We start from the raw sequence: 18,085 nt of genomic DNA on the forward strand, positions 1-18,085 counted from the left end.
AACAACAAGAAAAAAAATAGAAACTCTAGCATCATTGAAAAAGAAAAAGAAAATCAAATACTTATATGGAATAGAGTATGGATGAAAGATGTTTCGATTCACTCTTTAATATTTTATAGTAATTGATTGAACATTCATGATTGTTTGTGGATGAAAATTTTAGAGTGAGAATGAATGAAATCAAGGTTTTAAGAAAATTTATATAAAAGGCAGTTTTGGTATCATTATAAAATTTTAAGTAAATTTGGGTGTAACTAAAAATACATGGGGTGTGAATAAAAAAACCCTAAATATTTTCCTTAAAAAAATTAATAAATATATATTCCTTGTATATAAATTATGAATAAATTTAGTAAACTTAAAACAACATCCATAAGGAAAAAAGATTTCTTATCTATATAAGCCCAAGCACGCTTTTACAAACCTAGAAATCTATATCTAACTTGCATCGTATCAAGTGAGAAGCACAACCTCTAGACTAGCAGAGTGAAGAAGGGTAGATAGTATGGAGAAGAAGAAGACATCGTTGTACCTGCCCCATGAGTTGATGTTGGTAATCAACAAATCTGTTCAACGATATATTTGCGAAACAGACTCTTTAGACGTCATTTGTCTTCTTCAAGACTCGGATTACTCTTATATGCATGTATACGCTTCTTTGTTGGTGAAGATTTTTGGGTTAAAGGAGCATATTCCTAACATTTCTTTCCAACATGTGCTTCGAGAGGGCAACCGTTGCACCGATTTCTTGGCCATGCTTGGGCGCTCTTCAAGATTAGGTGTGACCTTTTGGAAGGCTCCTCCATCGGAATTGAAGTTAGTGTTGAGGCTTGATGCCCATGACTGAGCCATATTTTTAGGGTTTTATTTTCTTTTCTTTTGTCATTCTACTAAAAAAAAAGAAGGGTGTGTACATTCTTTTCTTCTTCTTTTCAAATTTTTTTTGTACATTCTTGTAAATAAATTGATAAAAATATTATTAATTTTTTTTTTTGGGGGGGCGGGGGCGGGGGGGGGGGGGGGGGGGGGGGGGGGGGTGGTTGAGGGAGATAAAAAAAATATTACTATGTTTTTTTTTTAGGAAATATGTATTACTATGTTTGTTACAAGTTTAATAAATTTCCTTTCAAAGTATATATATATATATTTTACTATGGAAATCGTAAATCGCTCCAAGAATACAATTCAAGAATGTGCATGACTCATCACTAGGGTTTTGGTTCTTCTCTTTTGTCCCTTCCTCTCTTCCAATTTGTTTTCCTCCTTCAATCTTATATCAGATAGAAGGTAGTTGTATCCTTGTTATCACCTTCTTGTTTGTGTTTTCTTCCACCTTTTGTGGTTGAATCTTTTTCTTTCCTTGTTTTCCTTTTGGTTTCATCCACCCTCTTTTTTCTTATACCTTTTCCTGCAACCTTTCTGCTTCTTTGCTTTCCATTCCATTTTCTTTCTATCTCCAAGAGACAACCCAGAGACAATAGTGTTATCTCCAACACCAATCACATGGATTCTCAAGCCTCCCCCACCCCTTCCATTGTGCGTCCTTTCAAGATCCAAAAACTGCAAATTGGGTCTGCTTCCTCAAAATTTCACCCAGAGTTTCATCAATTTGATGAACCTGGTTCCAGCCACAACACACACCAATCTCCTCAAGGTAATCAAGAACCTGCGCAAAATCAAGACTTCCATCAATCAGAAAATGGTATGGATGATACTTCTAATGATCCTTTCTTTTACTATCAAGATTCTCATGTTCAAGATAGCATTCAGCAATGTAACAATAGTCTAATTGGTAAAATTTTGTCTGAGAAACCTATCTCTACACAAATCCTCTACAATACCCTCAATGGCATATGGTGTAACCCTTTGGGCCTCAAGATCAATGAATTGGAAGGGAAATTATATCAGATTCAACTTGAAAAGGAAGATGACATGCAAAGAATCCTTAAAGGTAACCCTTGGACTATTAGAAATTGTTGGTTGATTGTGCACAAATGGGATCTTAATGTAGAGATTCAGTCTTTGGATTTTACACATGTTCCCTTATGGATCCAATTTTGGGGACTCCCTCTTCACTGCAAGTCTATTGGCATGGGAAAAGAAATGGGGATGTAGCTGGGTGAAGTCTTACATGTGAGCTTATATGATTTTCCAGAGAAAGCAAAAATTGTCAAGGTCAAAATTTAGTTCAACATTAATGATCCTATCAGGGCTGGAATGTTTATTGGAAATGATAATGATGGTATTACATGGGTTGATTTTCGTTTTGAAAATCTGCCTATGTTTTGTTTTGGGTGTGGTTTAGTGGGCCACAATATAGATAATTGTAAGAATCATCATCTACCTTTTGAAGGAGGAACTAACCCAAGAGGGGCCTGGCTTAGATCGAAAAACTATGGAAGAAGGATTATTGAAAGACCTGAAAAAACATTTTGCAGCAATCCTATCAGGTCAATGAGTGGAGGGCAATTTAGCCCTATTGGCAGCAATGAAAATTCACAAGCAAGGAGCTAACAGTTTAGGACAGAGCAGCTGTAAACATAGCCCTCAGAAACCCTCAACAAGGGTCTATGGTTCTACTCAACAAACAACTCAAGTGGTGGCTCACAAAGGATCAGATTCTGACTATGCATACAACTCTCAACAGATGGTTCAAGATCAGCTTCCAACAACTATGAAAAGAAAGCAGGAGTTTTCAGAAATCAAGGATTCCCCAGTTGGTAATCAGGCAAAATATATGGCAGGCCTTGTTCACAAGGCCAGCCAACAACCATGAAGATTTTATCCTGGAACTGCAGAGGGCTTGGGAACCCATCTGCAGTCAGGGCTCTTAGGAAGCTCCTAAAAAATCAGTGTCCAGATGTTGTTTTCCTGATGGAAACTAGGCTTCAAAAACTTGATAAAAAAGATAAGTGTAATTTAGTGTGTGGCCCTCTTTCAAATTTGTTAATAATTGATTGTAACATAGTCAAAGGTCATAGGTCAGGAGGTCTTGCCATACTTTGGAATGACTCTGTAAAAATTGATTTTCTTGATACTAATAAATTTTTTATTGACATGTACATTACCTCTAGTAATTTGAATATGTCTTGGTTTGCTACAGGGATGTATGGATATACATATACTCCTAAAAAACATTTAACTTGTGAAGCTATTAGCAAGCTGTATCAAACTAGAATTTCTGAAAAATGGCTCCTTTTTGGGGATTTTAACCTCATACTCAATAACTCATAGAAATTGGGTGGTAACATGCTTGATTACAATCTTACTAAGCTTTTCAATGATACCATCAATGCATGTGACCTTCATGACCTAGGCTATGTTGGCAATAAATATACTTGGGCAAATAACCAGCTGGATAATACTCACATCAAAGAAAGATTAGACAGATTTTTTGCTTCTTCTAACTGGCTTAATTTTTTCCCCAGATATGTTAACAAACACCTCCTCAGATTCACATCTGACCACAATCCTATTCTCTTGGAGTTTCAAGAGGAAAATTTTACTAGAAATCATTTGATTAGACCCAGAATTCAGAGAATAAAACACATATGGATTCAGGACCAGGAGAGTTTTCCTTTAGTGAAAAAGTTGTGGGATAGCTGCAGAGGATCTAGTCAGCTGAAACTTCAAACAATTTTTCATCAGCTAGCTAGTTGGGGGAAGACCAAATATGGTGAACTCTCCTCTAACATTAAGAATTTACAAGATGATCTAGAGAGCCTAAAGAGTATTGTTCCAAGTAAGCTTGATATCCTGAAAATCAAAGCTACAGAGCAGTCTCTTGAGGATCTCCTAAAGAAAGAAGAGATTTGGTGGGCCCAGAGAGCCAAAGTGCATTGGCTGCAACAGGGTGACAACAATACTAAGTATTTCCACTACAGGGCAAGCCAAAGGAGGAGGAAAAACTACATTCATAGCATCCATGACACTTTGGGGAATGTTTGGAAGGATAGTAACTATATTCACTCTACTTTCTCAGACTATTTCAAGGACATATTTACTAGTAAAGCTCATAATATCAGATCTGATGTCTATCAGGTGGTAAAGGACAGGATTGCACCTCTTGACTTTGATTTTTTAAATAATGATTTTACAGCTCAAGAGGTGGCTGAGGCCATCAAATCTCTTAAAGGAAATTCTGCCCCTGGACTAGATGGCCTCACTGCCCATTTTTATCATCAATATTGGGACATTCTTGGCCCTGATATTATGGATTTTACCCTAAATATTCTTAACAATGTAGGAGATATTTCTCAGATAAATCACACTTACATAAGCCTTATTCCTAAAATTAATTCCCCCAACTTACCTTCTAACTTTAGGCCTATTAGCTTGTGCAATGTTATTTTAAAAACAGTCACTAAGACACTTGCCAATAGAATAAAGCAGATTCTTCCTAATATTATAAATGAATATCAAAGTGCTTTCCTTCTAGGTAGACTTATCACTGATAACTCTCTAATTGTTTTTGAAACTTTACACTACATCAAAAAACCTAGAAGGAGAAATAATGGTTTTGTGGGAATTAAATTAGATATTGCTAAGGCTTATGATAGCCTTGAATGGGATTTTATTGAAAACACACTTAGAAGTATGGGTTTTCCTAACAAAATCATTCATACTATCATGCAATGTATTAGAACTGTCTCCTTTTCCATATTGATTAATGGTCAGCCTTCTGACTCTTTTATGCCCCATAGAGGCCTGAGGCAAGGGGATCATATGTGCAGAACACTACACCATTTATCCTTTATAACAACAATTGAAAAATGTTGCCAGAATTATGAAAAGCGTTGCCTAAAGGTATAGGGGATGTTTTTCAGGGGTCTCCTATACGAGCGTCGCCTATAGTCTATGGGGACGTTTTTTCATGATCTTTGGGCACACTTTTTCAAAACGTCGCCTAAGCCCTAGGAATAGGGGACGATTTTTTGGGGATTCTGAGGGGACGTTTTTAAATGTTCCCATAGGTTACTTCAATTAATAAACGTTGCCTTAAATGTGAATCTTTAAGAAAACCTAAAAACGTCCCCATAGCTTACAGGCAACGTTTTTAGAGTGTCCTCGTAAAATTTTAGAATTTTCCAATTATTTTAGAAATGTAACTATAGCTTAAAGGCAATATTAAAATTGTCAATTATAACTCAAACAAGATCGAATTTAGCAATACAACCACAAAAGATGTAATATAATAATCCTAGCAATCAAAATGTCAAACATCACTTCATAAGTTTAATGCTTCGAAGTATAAGCCTAGCAAAATAACAAAACTATAGTTCGGACAAGTTTAGTGGTTTAACTACAATCCAAAATGTGGTTTAACTACAATCCAAAATAAAACACCATCCAACTCGATCATTCAAGTTTATCTTGTAATTCATCACCCAAATCGTCCACTTCAAATTCATCACCGATGTCATCCTCTAGGTCATCCTCTTGAAATTCATCATCTAGGTCATCCTCTTGAAATTCATCATCTATATCATCCTCCTCAAATTCATCACTTAAGTTGTCCTCAAGAAATTCGTCCTCAAGAAATTCATCATCTACGTCTTCCTCTTGAAATTCCTCATCTATGTCATCATGTACAACATCTTCATTGATAACTTCCTGCATAAGAACAACAAAATACATCAACCATAGATATTGTTGGTTCAAAGGACAATCAAAGACATCAACAAGTGTTGTACCTCGCACAAATAGAAAACAAAACAACAAGTAAAACACAGTCAACATAGCTGCAAATAGGAAACTTGTTTTGCACATTTCCCTTCCTTATTATATCATTACAAGCTCATTTTTAAGTTTCTGCAACTTATGTCATGCTATGCAACAGAGAAACAAACACAAAATGCAGAAAAATAAATCACAAGTTTGCACAAATACCACAAATTGCATAAACAAAATTTATGCATAAAATTTTGGAACACAATCAAAATCCGACTTTGGACACGCATCTTAAACAATTCAGCCAAACAACATAATCATAAGTTCGCACAACTCTAATTTAGACCCAACATACGCAAGTCAATTTCAGACACTTGCCTACATTCCAAGTGATGCAAAATAAATTCGCACACAAGGTGCACACACATAATCATAATTTCGCACAGCTCTAATTCAGACCCTACACATGTAAAGCCCTCCTTTTTATTTAATTATTTTAATTAGTTTTAGAATATATTTATATATTTATATGTATATGAGGGATATATGATTTGTTGAGATTAAATGTCTTTTTATAATTTAGTTAATATATTTTGTTGAGTGATATTTTGTTACGTTATATGTTGGTATTTACTATGTAACACCCACAACGTGGCACAGTAACAGTGGCGGAGCCAGGCCGGCCCCGGACTTAAGCGGGATGAGTCGGACCACCAGGCTGTTACAGGATGACCCCACGTTGATAGGAGGAACCGAATCACAACGGAATGAGAGGGATCCGGAGGCTGTGTAGGTATGGGACTACATGGTTGAAGGAAGGCTTATAAGAATTGTTAGGTACTACCCATATCAACAAGATGCATCTTCTTTTCGGGAGCTCAATCCATAGGAACTCCACAGTTAAGCGTGCTTGGCTTGGAGTAGTACTAGGATGGGTGACCTACAGGGAAGTTTCCCGGTAAGCATGTGAGTGAGGACAAAGCATGCTGAAAAGACTCGTGTTGGTTTGTGGGGTTAGTCGGCAATCCTGTAAGCAGTCTGGGATGTTACACTTGGTATCAGAGCAGACCTCTCCCAGTACGGTGTGGTTCGGGGACGAACCAGGCGGAAGCTGGTGGGCATGTAACACCCACAACGTGGCACAGTAACAGTGGCAGAGCCAGGCCAGCCCCGGACTTAAGCGGGATGAGTCGGACCACCGGGCTGTTACAGGATGACCCCACGTTGATAGGAGGAACCAAATCACATCGGAATGAGAGGGATCCGGAGGTCGTGTAGGTATGGGACTACATGGTTGAAGGAATGCTTATAAGAATTGTTAGGTACTACCCATATCAACAAGATGCATCTTCTTTTCGGGAGCTCAATCCATAGGAACTCCACAGTTAAGCATGCTTGGCTTGGAGTAGTACTAGGATGGGTGACCTACCGGGAAGTTTCCCGGTAAGCATGTGAGTGAGGACAAAGCATGCTGAAAAGACTCGTGTTGGTTTGTGGGGTTAGTCGGCAATCCTGTAAGCAGTCTGGGATGTTACATACTAGCATAATATATTTGTTAATTGTTATAGATATATATTTGTTATTTAGTGTATTATTATATATTTAGTAGAGAAATATTATTTATTAGAATATGAGGATTATTAGTGTGAGTGGATTTGGGGGTTAGAATAGAAAGAAGAATAAGTTGTTGGGCCTAAATAGATTTGGGAAGAATATTTTAGTATTATAAATAGAGAAGTTTAGGTTGGAAAGAGTTTACCTTAAACCGCTTTTTGGAAAAGAGGAGAACAAGAAAGAGGAGAAGAGAAGAGAAAAGTCAAGAGAAGAGGAGAATACCTTAGGAAAGAAGAACGCTGCTGCTGATTCAGGAATTAATCTAAGGTGAGGGTGAGACTATCTTGCATTAATATTAAGTTGTTAAATCATTAGATTACATCTAACAAGTTGGGGAGAGTTTGTGAGAATTTGAGAATTAGGGTTTTGAGAGAGATTTGATGATTAGATGATGAAAACTTGTTGAATTGATGTAGAAATTATGTACAGACCTTAGATAATCCATAGGATAATTATTGGAAGTAGTTTTGAGGTTAGCACCATGAGATTAGGCGAAATTTGAAGAAAATCTGCATTCTGCTCGAATATTGATATTAAAACTGGTATTGATCGGTGCGGAATTGGACTTAGGTGTAAACACGAAAGTTGTAGGTATCGATGTTAGCTTTTTAGTGCCGTTGGTCTCACATCAAAATGATTTATAGAACTTGAGTTATGGTCAAATTACTGCACGTAGCTCACAGTGAATTTTTATGGACTTTCAGCACAGCTTTTCCGAATTTAAAATGAAAACTGGTATTGATCGGTACAGAATTGGTCTTAGGTGTAAACATGAAAGTTTTAGATAATTTTGTTAGCTTTCTAGTGGCTTTGGTTTGACGTGAAAATGATGTTTGGTCTTTGAGTTATGATGAAAATACTACAGGGAGTCTTTGCGAAATTGTACGGTGACAACATTCTCTGTTTCATGTTTTTGCGTTTTGTTCATATGTTTCTATTTTGAATTGATCTTTGTTGTAAACATGAAAGTTGTTGATATTTGTGATATCTTTCCAGTAGCTTTGGTTTGACATGAAAATATGTTGTGAATAATTATTTATGTTTTTACAAAGATACTTAGTGAATTATTGTCGATGTTTAAATACGATGTTATATGAAGTTGTTTATGATTGATGAATATGATGTTTTAAGATGTTGTTTATTATCATTTGATATTGTTATATTATGATATGACATGAATTATTTATGTGATCCATATGTTGTCAAGATGCTAAGATGTTAAGATGTTAAGACGTTAAGATGATAAGAGTTGTTAAGTCGTCGATTCGTTATGAAGTCATCAAGTTGTTAAGATGTTATGTTGTCAAGATGTCAAGATGTTAGGATGTCATAGATGTTCATGAAGTTGTCTAAGTTGTACGAAAGTTATGTCGTTGCATTAGAGTTGTGTCGTTGCATAGTCAGAGATGGGGGCTTAATGCCCGACATGTCCTTTATGACCTTAGAGATGGGGGCTCAATGCCCGACAGGTCCTTTATGACCTTAGAGATGGGGGCTTAATGTCCGACATGTCCTTTATGACCTTAGAGAAGAGGGCTTAATGTCCTGGTGGTACCACATGCATAATGAAGATGTCTAAGATGATTTAAGATGATTTGAGAAGTAGAAGTTGCATAGTCGAGTCGAAGTTGTTAAGATGTTGAGATGTCAAGTTGTCAAGTTGTTAAGATGTCAAGTTGATAAGTTATTAATGAAGTGCTATGATGAATGAAGACGAATGATTTATGATAAGATGTTACGTGAGTTATAATTATGTTGATATATGAGGTTGATTACGAATTTGATTATGAAGTTGTTTTCGGTAATGCTATGTTTTGATAATAATACTTATGTGAAATTACATGATGATGCTTATGATTATATTTGATATTAGGTGTTGATGCTTATAAATAATGTCTGATGAAATGTGGTGATGTTTGTGATTAAATTGATGCTATGTGATGATTGTTGGAGACTATTATTTGATGTTATATGATGATGTTAAGATTAGTAATTGATAATATATGAAGATGTTTATGATTAGTATTAAGATAGTTTTACGACCACTATAAGAAGATAATGACACTAGTTAAGGAAGTTTAAGTTGTTAGATATGATTAATGAATTATAAGATGTTTAAGTTGTTGAATGTACTTTATATGATTTATATGCTTAATATTATTGTTTGAGAAATCTCACCCCTCTGCTTGGAAATGTTGCTCTTCGTATGGGTAACTTGCAGGTAACCAGGATTAGTTGCGGTCGTGAGTGGACTCCTCACAAGTGTGTCTTAGGTGCTCTGATACGTAACGGGATGGGATTATGTCTTCTATTTTTATTCCTTACGTATTACTTATGGATTTTTATGAATAAATGTTGAACAAGACTTATGAGATTTTTATGTTAAGGCCTGCATGCCAAAGATTATTTTTATTGTTGAACTAATTTCCGCTGCGAAGTTTTGAATTACTTATGTTAAATGATTTAGAAGGATAAATTGTTATTCATTCAGTTTATGAATTTTTAAGAAGTGTAGCATTCCGTTTAAAGTGAAATACTCTGATTTTTAATTATGAAATTTTTTACGTTCGGAAAACGGGGTGTTACAACACACGCAACTTAACAGTTTCATGCACTTGCCTACATTCCAAGTGATGTCACTACTAACAACTTTTTGCATATATTAACAAGCAAAATATAACTAGTTTAACTCAATTACAGTAACATAATCAATAATATTTATATATATGGTTACCTTTTCAGGACATGGAGTATGAATTGAAGTAGAGGAATGAATTTGTGCTCTACTATCTTTTGGGGAACTGTTAGCATCTCCATGAGATAATCCTAGCAAATGTTCTATTGACTCCATATTTAATTGAGGATTGCATTGTTGTATGACGGTCTTAAACGCATTTTGCAATCTATCAATCTGATCTTGAACTTCATGCCTTAAAGTAGATACCTCTTGACTATGTGCTTGTTTCAAAGCATTAATCTCAACCTTTCGCTTTAAGGAAGTTTTAGTTACTGTTCTCCCATAACAACGTAACCTGCCGGGACGCTCCTTTTCCATAACAACTTTAAAAGCTTCAATATCACTTCCTTTCTTTTCAACCATTTCTTGAAGTTGGGACTAGCAAAAAAATATATTCAAGAAAACATTAATTAATATTATAAACAATGTTTGCCGACAATATTAAGTAAACACAATTTAACGTAACTGTGAATTTTTACATACAAATACTTTTACAGTTTCTTCATCCAATTGCTTTCCTCTACTTCCTTTTCGAGTTTCAAAAAACATTTCTGATTGAGTGGGCTCTCTTTTTTCCTTTTCACGCTGCACAAATTAAAATAAAACATCCCATGAATTAAAATGCCTCTCATAGAAACTAGACATGAATTAAAAAAAATGCTCAAAGAAACCAAACATCCAAGGAATACTTTAATTGAGCGCGAAATTTACCAACTTTTCACAAGTCAGAGAGAATTTTTGGGGACCCATTCGATGCAGCCACTTCAGTTGAGCTCTATTTTTAGCGTTACTTTCAGTCAATGCCTACATTTAAGTTTTACGGAATTATTATAATAATTTCTTTGTCATTGCATCTTTGTCCAAATTACCGTCAACCTTTTGAACTTGTTCTTGCTGAGTTCCTTTTTTTGGTGTTTCTAAATTTTGTGAAAATTCATAAAAAAAATATTAGGAACAAATATATATGTAAGAAATCCAAAACATAGATGTTACATATGTAATTTTATAAAATCATAATCATGAGACAAGAAAAGATTTACCGTCTACAACTTCTACAATCCCTTGAGGCATTTCTCTATTGTTTCCCTGCAGCCTCTCATGCAACTTTTCAATTTTTTCTTGCTTAATTTGATGTTGAAACATCTTTTTCAACTCAACGCTTGATCTAGCTTGAAAAGGTAAATCAAATCCTTCAGCAGGACTTTGGCTAGTAGGCCTACGCGAACCACCAGCTTTCACACTTCTTACATTGTCCATTATATCCAACAATGATGATCTACAATCATTAAAAAAAAATTGATGAACTATGTAGACCAAGATTTTCGGGTGTCAATCCATTAATTGGTTTTGAACCTTCAATCGTTTGGACTTTTCGATCTTTATTCGTGGGAAGGGAAAAGATGAATTTAAAACCCTTTTTGGATCCGGGGGTTGGTTACGATTAGGGAAGGTGTTAGGCACCCGCATCGTCCACGGTACTCCGTGGGAACTCTTTCTAACTTTATCTTGTGCTAGGTTATTTTTATTTGAAAATTTATTGCTTAAAGTCTAAGTGAAAGAATAGAGGGAGAAGAAGAGTGAGTTTTTGTTATTTTTTTATTTGATCGATTTGGAAGGAATAAACCTCTGCCTACGTACCCTTTAAAGGGATTAAAACCACCGTAGTTCACTCTCAAAAATATTTTTGGTGGGTTAGGTTGATTTTAATTTGTTTTGAAAAAAAAGTTTTAAGAAGGGTTGCGAGACCTCAAGGTATAGAAGAATAAAATAAGAGTGAGGTTGTTTCATTTTATTTAAGAAATGTGGTCTAAGTTCAATTAAGATTCATTAGGAGTTTGGTTAAGAAAATAAAAAGGAAAAACAACTTGGATTTGGATCCAAGGTTTATTAAGAAAATATTTAACTTTTTCTTTTTTGATTTTGGAGATAAAAAGGTTTTTCTAACGGTGAACTAACGTAACGATGCGAAAAGTAAAGCGAGGTAAAAGCGATAAGTAAAGTGATATGGTGTCGGTGCAAGTGTCGGTGCTTGTGTTACCTACATTATTACAAAAAATTCCTAAATACATTATATGACCTCTTTGCCAAGCTACAAACCAATGGTAAAAAATATACATCCATTTCCTAGTTATACATACTAAAATCAATAACAATAACGAAACCAACCAAAAGCCAAAAATAAAATGAATGACAAATATAAAATATGCATGCAAAAATTCTAAACACAATTAAAGCATAAGTAAGCACAAATTAAAATGAGTACCACAATTAAAAATAAACAAGCATGAAAATAAGCATTTAAAACAAATTTTAAGGATGGAAAGTTTAAAAGGATGGAGATATATTTTTAGGAATAAAAAGAGGCATTAAAATGCCAAAAGTGGTGTAGAAAATAGTAAAAATGGAGAAGAAATTAATAAAACTAAAATTGGCTCAGCAGGATTAAATCTGGACCACTTGATGCATCAAGGGGTCCAAATTTAATCACTAAAGGGTTCATCACAGCCACAAGATTAATCAAAGAGTGTAAAAAAAAAAAGGAAGAAACTCTATACAGAACAGCAGATCACTCAGGGACCGTCAGATCGTAGATCTGACGGTTAAAAGCAAAGACACACCAAAACAAATAAAGACAGGCGAACATACAAGCCAAAGGAGGGATTCACAGTGGCCGTTAGATCAAGGATCTAACGGCTGGCAAGGGAGGCGCACCAGCTGCTAGACGTGCGCACACAAGATCAGGCAGTGGTATATAAGCTAACAACACACACAAACTCAAACATAACCCTAATCTTCTAACCAGCCGCTCAGGCTCTCTCTTCTCTTCCTCTTTCAATCGTATTCTTTTAACTCAAAACAATCAGACACACAACATGAACACATACATAACAACCCCAGTCAAACTCGATTTGCAAGAAAAAAATGAAGAAGAACAAACACATATAGGGATACACAGCAGCGCTGATGGAATGGAACTTAAGCATGTTTAAAACAGACACCAGACATAGATCGATTCAACAACGCAAAGCTTCATCCAACAATTCGTAAAAACAGAGAAATACGAACTCAAGCATGAAGACAAAATCGATCTGGATTTGAAAGATCGATTTCAAGCGAAGAGTTTAACACACAATGCAAATCAACAAATCAAAAGAAGATTATGCACAGATCGAGACGAACAAGAGGAAGAGGTGATACCTTGGGTTTAGATCGGAGACAACAGAAGGGAAAACTTTGAGTATGGCATTGATATGAGCTTGCTGAAGATCCTTTGGTTTGATCCGGACTTAAAAGATAAGAAACGACGATCCCTCCTCTTCGTATTTTATCGCTTTCTGTTGTTTTAGTGTTTGAATTGGACGAAACTGCAATCTAACATGTTGATGTGGTTGTTTAGTAAGATCGGTGAAGATCACGATCTGATGAGTCACTGTTTTGCTGAATCGGATTTGTTTAGAAATTAGGGTTTGAATTGCTTTCTGAATCTGTTGAAAGCGATTTCATGCAGTTTTGAACAAGCAAAATTGAAGGTTAAACTTAGGTTTGTTGGAAATCAAGGATGAAGGCGAATGATGAACTTTGATGAATGTTCATCCCGTTCATATTTTTTTTGGTATTTAATCCGTTTTCAAAAGAGAGAGAGAATTGTTTGTGTTTGTAATAAATGGGAATAAAAAAACCCTGACTATAGACTCTGCCGCTACAGAGATTGGTCCCCCTTTAGCCAGTGTCATAAATGCACTATTTATACTTACAGAAATTAGGGTTGGGGCTGATGAGAGCCAAATGTCAGAAATACCCTCAAATTGGGGTCTGGTGAAAAGTGCCAGCACAACAAAGAAGATTGGGGACCAAGTTTCTATTGTGACCAATTAAAGACTGACAGCTGGACTGATAAATGGACCCTAATGGACTAACAAAATAAAAACTAAATGAAAATGAAAATAATAAAATAAAAAGGTATGTAAAAAAAATTGAGTCACTCACGTGACTTCTTTTTTAAAAAAGGAAAGAAAGAAAATTAAATAAAACAAAATAATAATAATATTAAAAATAAAAGGACAATGTAATAATAATAAAAATAGTAATAAAACTAAAATTTGTCCCTTTCGGTAAATGAGGTATTTTAAAATACCTCTGCCGAAATTTCGACTGAAGCGATGAAATTACTTGTCGTTAAAAGTACACAAAAAAAAGGGTAAAAACAAGAAAGGTGGTCAAAATTTGGGGTATGACAAACTACAAAGGGGAAAAAATTACATAATTATAAAATACAATCAATGTTCAAAGAGGAATCTTTTTGTTTTTTTTTTAGTTGTCAAATTTATTAGGCAAAACAATCCGCACAAGACGTAACAGTTGCGCTGCTTGAAACAAAACAAAATTACAATGGCTTGGGCTACATATAAGCAGAAGCCACTAGGAAACAAATTAAACACAAGAGGAACAATGATGTTAGGCCAACTAAACCAAACAACACCAAGACCACAACAACCCAGTTTAAATGTCCAAAAAAAAGCTCCCAAAAATCAGTCCAGCTACCACTTAGAAGACACTGTAAACACTGCCTAATCAGTACTAGAATCATCAGTGGTTTCATTGTCACTTTCAAGACTTGTGTCACTGTGATCACTTTCAATTGCTTTTTGCTTGTGGAGTTCTGACAAAGGCATTTCAAAGATATCATCTGATACATCTTTCCTAACCAAATCCATTTCACAATCATCCTTTAGAATATCAAAATTTGTTGGAATATCATATTCTTGGCCATCTGAACTCAAACATTCTCCCATGTCAAATGATTCCCTTGGAAGTGCGGTAAAAACATAGTGTTTGTTCTTGTTAAAAGGATCTTCAATATAGAAGCACTGCTGAACTTGAGATGCCAACACAAATGGGTCATTTTTGTAGCATTTTTTGTTAAAGTAAACACATGGGGATCCATATTTATCCTTTTCAGCCACAAACCAATCACATTTGAACAACACATATTTTTCATGATCATAATAATCTAACTCTATGATATCTTTTATTGGTCCATAGTAAGTCACAAAAATATTTTTGGGATTTTCATCCTTTGCATTTCTAAGAACTTGAGTCACCGCTTCTAATGTCACACCACTATTTTGTGTTTTAAGCCTCGCTTCACGTTGTGTTGTATGAAATCTGTATCCATTAATAACATAACCAGAATACCTTTTAACAACCTCATTTGGCCCCCTAGACAACACCTTCAACCATTCGGTTACTTCCTCATCCATGACATGTGTTTCAAACCATTGAATAAAATCTTCTCTTTGATTGATAGCTTTGCTGGACTTTTTTTTTTTTTGTAGGATTATGAACATTAACCTCATGCTCTCTACAAAATAAATAACTAATTTTCAATACAACAGAAAAAGAAAACTTATTGCGACAATGAAATGATGTAGGAAGTAGATGATTGTACCTAATATATTCCTGCACTTCATCACAATTGAATAAAATGTAGCCATGGGCCTGGTTTAGATCCTTATGATAAAAAAAAACAAGTTTCTTTCCCCCAATTGGATGACCTATGCTTGGAGTATCATCGCTATTTCTTGTCATTCTATTCATCCCTGTGTCTACAGAACTAGACAAATATCTTGAACAAAATGTTAGACCTTCTTTAGCCACGTATGCTTCAGCGATAGAACCCTCCGGATACCTCCTATTCCGAACAAAAGATTTTGAATCACCCAAATATATCTCCATGTAATGCATCCATCGAAACTGAACAGGCCCACCCAATCTGACCTCATTTGCAAGGTTAATTGGTAAGTGAACCATTATGTCAAAGAAACTTGGAGGGAAAATACGCTCGAATTGACAAAGTGTTTCGGCAATTTCTACTTCCAAGCGATCCAAAGTTTTCACATCTATAACCTTTTGGCATAAACAACGAAAAAATGAACAAAGCTGAAGCAAAGGAATAACAACTTGATTAGGGCCTATCCCTCTTATTGCTACTTGCAACAAGTAATGCAATATAATATGAGCATCATGACTCTTGTACCCAGAAACTTTTCCTTCATTAACTTCAACACATCGTGAAATATTAGAAGCAAGGCCATCAGGAAGTTTTACTGTCTTTAAAACACCACAAAAGACAAATTTCTCATGCTTTGTTAGGGAGAAACATGCTTTAGGGATTTGAGTTTTCTTACCATCACTCGTTGCTTTAAGGTGGAGCTTTTTTCTAATCCCCATGTGTTGCAAGTCCAAACGAGCTTTTACATGGTCCTTTTTCTTCCCTTCAATCTCCAAGAGAGTCCCGATTATATTATCACAAATGTTATTTTCTATATGCATAACATCTAAATTATGGCACAAAGAATTGTCCTTCCAATATGGTAATTGCCAAAAGATAGACTTTTTCTTCCATGGACCAAGCCTTTTGTTTTTTTTTTCTTCCCTAATGGACCAAGCCTTTTTTTCTTTTTTTTTCTTCCCCAACATGTCAGGGATCTTTTTTAAGTCTTTTAAAATCTTTTTTGAATCTAACAAAGAAGGTGCAGACCTATATTCTGGCTTTCCATCAAAAGATGTTGAATTTGATCTCCAAACATGATTTGAATCCAAAAAGACTCGATGACCCATATAACACATCTCTCAACTATGTTTTAAGTATCTTGAAGAAGTTTTATGATTACAAGCGGGGCAAGCCAACTTCCCTTTAGTACTTCAACCAGATAGCATAACATATGCAGGGTAGTCATTCACAGTCCACATAAGAGTTGCATGCATTTGAAATGTTTCATTTTTGGAAATATCATACGTTTCTACACCGACATTCCACAATATCTTCAGCTCCTCAATAAGTGGTTGTAAATACATATCAATTGCATTTTCGGATGACTTCGGTCCAAGAATAATTAACGACATTAAACAATTTTTAGCCTTTAAGCACAAATTTGGCGGATAATTATATATTGTTAATACAACAGGCCAAGTACTATGTGAAAGACTCATAGTCCTAAATGGATTAAACCCATTACTTGCCAACCCAAGCCTGATGTTACGGGTTTCACGAGCAAAATCTGAATGTTTTGCATCAAAGTCTTTCCATGCTTTGGCATCGGCCGGATGCCTTAACTTCCCATCCCTTGAACTCTTATTTGAGTGCCACCTTAATGTGTCGGCTGTCTTTGAACACATAAAGTCTTTTCAATCTTGGAATCAAAGTAAAATGTCTTAGAACTTTGACGGGAACCTTGTGAGCTTTTTTAGATTCGTCAGGCTCATTATCAACTTTAGGATATTCTATGCACCTTGATGCTCCACAAATATGACATGAGTCAACTTTCTCGTGCTCTTTCCAGAACAACATACAATTCTAAGAGAGCAGTGAACGACGCATTGCTCCATCCATGGAAGCATTTCAACAAGTAGATTCAAATAGTGAATGATAACGAGGAAAAACTTTCACATCCAGGATACAACTCTTGATTTGCATCATCAACTAGTTTATAAAATTTCTTTGCATCTTCATTTAGCCCTTCATGTACTCTACCTCCTTCAGCAACATCTTTAAACGTCTCAAAAAGTAAGCCATTAATATCATCATGAGATGATGTTTCGTCATGACTATCACCATCAAGATACATAAGACTTTCATCTTCACCGTGATAAATCCATTCCATGTATCCCTTTACAAATCTTTTGCTACATAAATGATCGTACACTACATCTCTGGTTTCCCAACTATCATTGCAACATACAGCACAGGGGCACAAAATCTCTTCTTCTTCAACCATTCCTTTGGTGAATGCAATATCCAAAAAGTAATTAACACCATCCTTGTGGAGGCAACGCCACCCAATCCTTCTTTATCATGTTTGGTTTACTAAAATGAAATAAAAGCTTACTATAAGCCTATTATTACCGTAAGCCTATAAGGGAATAACTACAATAAGGCATTATAACCTAATAAATGCATCATAAAAGTATTTTAACTAAACATAAGATTATATATTATATACATTTTAGAGTTTTTTAAATTGACAATTAAAAGGATAAATTCAATTGAAACCAAACTATTAA

General features: G+C 35.2%; 3 protein-coding genes and 1 pseudogene across 6 annotated transcripts; 1 reads left to right on the forward strand and 3 right to left on the reverse strand.

The window, feature by feature from the left end:
• Window positions 1-505: 505 nt before the first annotated feature.
• Window positions 506-847, forward strand: LOC146927020 (uncharacterized). The gene has a single exon (XM_085707004.1). The coding sequence runs from the start codon at window positions 506-508 to the stop codon at window positions 845-847; it is 342 nt and encodes a 113-aa protein (XP_085563130.1).
• A 4,268-nt stretch (window positions 848-5,115) lies between these two features.
• Window positions 5,116-13,926, reverse strand: LOC146927021 (uncharacterized). 4 transcript variants are annotated; one of them, XM_085700438.1, is made up of 6 exons: window positions 13,220-13,926; window positions 11,062-11,297; window positions 10,733-10,825; window positions 10,505-10,606; window positions 10,019-10,399; window positions 5,116-5,613 (listed from the first exon to the last, which is right to left on the reverse strand). In XM_085700438.1, the coding sequence occupies exons 3-6, from the start codon at window positions 10,769-10,771 to the stop codon at window positions 5,359-5,361; spliced, it is 777 nt and encodes a 258-aa protein (XP_085556564.1). In that variant the 5' UTR covers window positions 10,772-10,825; window positions 11,062-11,297; window positions 13,220-13,926; the 3' UTR covers window positions 5,116-5,358. The 4 variants fall into 4 exon arrangements, with proteins under 4 accessions (XP_085556564.1, XP_085556562.1, XP_085556563.1 ...); XM_085700436.1 differs by having other exon boundaries at window positions 10,733-10,938; XM_085700437.1 differs by having other exon boundaries at window positions 11,062-13,926.
• Window positions 13,927-14,318: 392 nt separating this feature from the next.
• On the reverse strand, window positions 14,319-16,414 carry LOC146927022 (uncharacterized). Its single transcript, XM_085700434.1, has 2 exons — window positions 15,471-16,414; window positions 14,319-15,383 (listed from the first exon to the last, which is right to left on the reverse strand). The coding sequence occupies exons 1-2, from the start codon at window positions 15,514-15,516 to the stop codon at window positions 14,590-14,592; spliced, it is 840 nt and encodes a 279-aa protein (XP_085556560.1). The 5' UTR covers window positions 15,517-16,414; the 3' UTR covers window positions 14,319-14,589.
• On the reverse strand, window positions 15,521-17,878 carry LOC146927023 (uncharacterized; annotated as a pseudogene).
• Window positions 17,879-18,085: the final 207 nt, after the last annotated feature.

Source organism: Medicago sativa, chromosome 4, assembly GCF_051527215.1.
Source record: "Medicago sativa cultivar Bolivia chromosome 4, Bolivia_mono, whole genome shotgun sequence".
In the NCBI taxonomy this organism is placed as follows: Eukaryota; Viridiplantae; Streptophyta; class Magnoliopsida; order Fabales; family Fabaceae; genus Medicago; species Medicago sativa.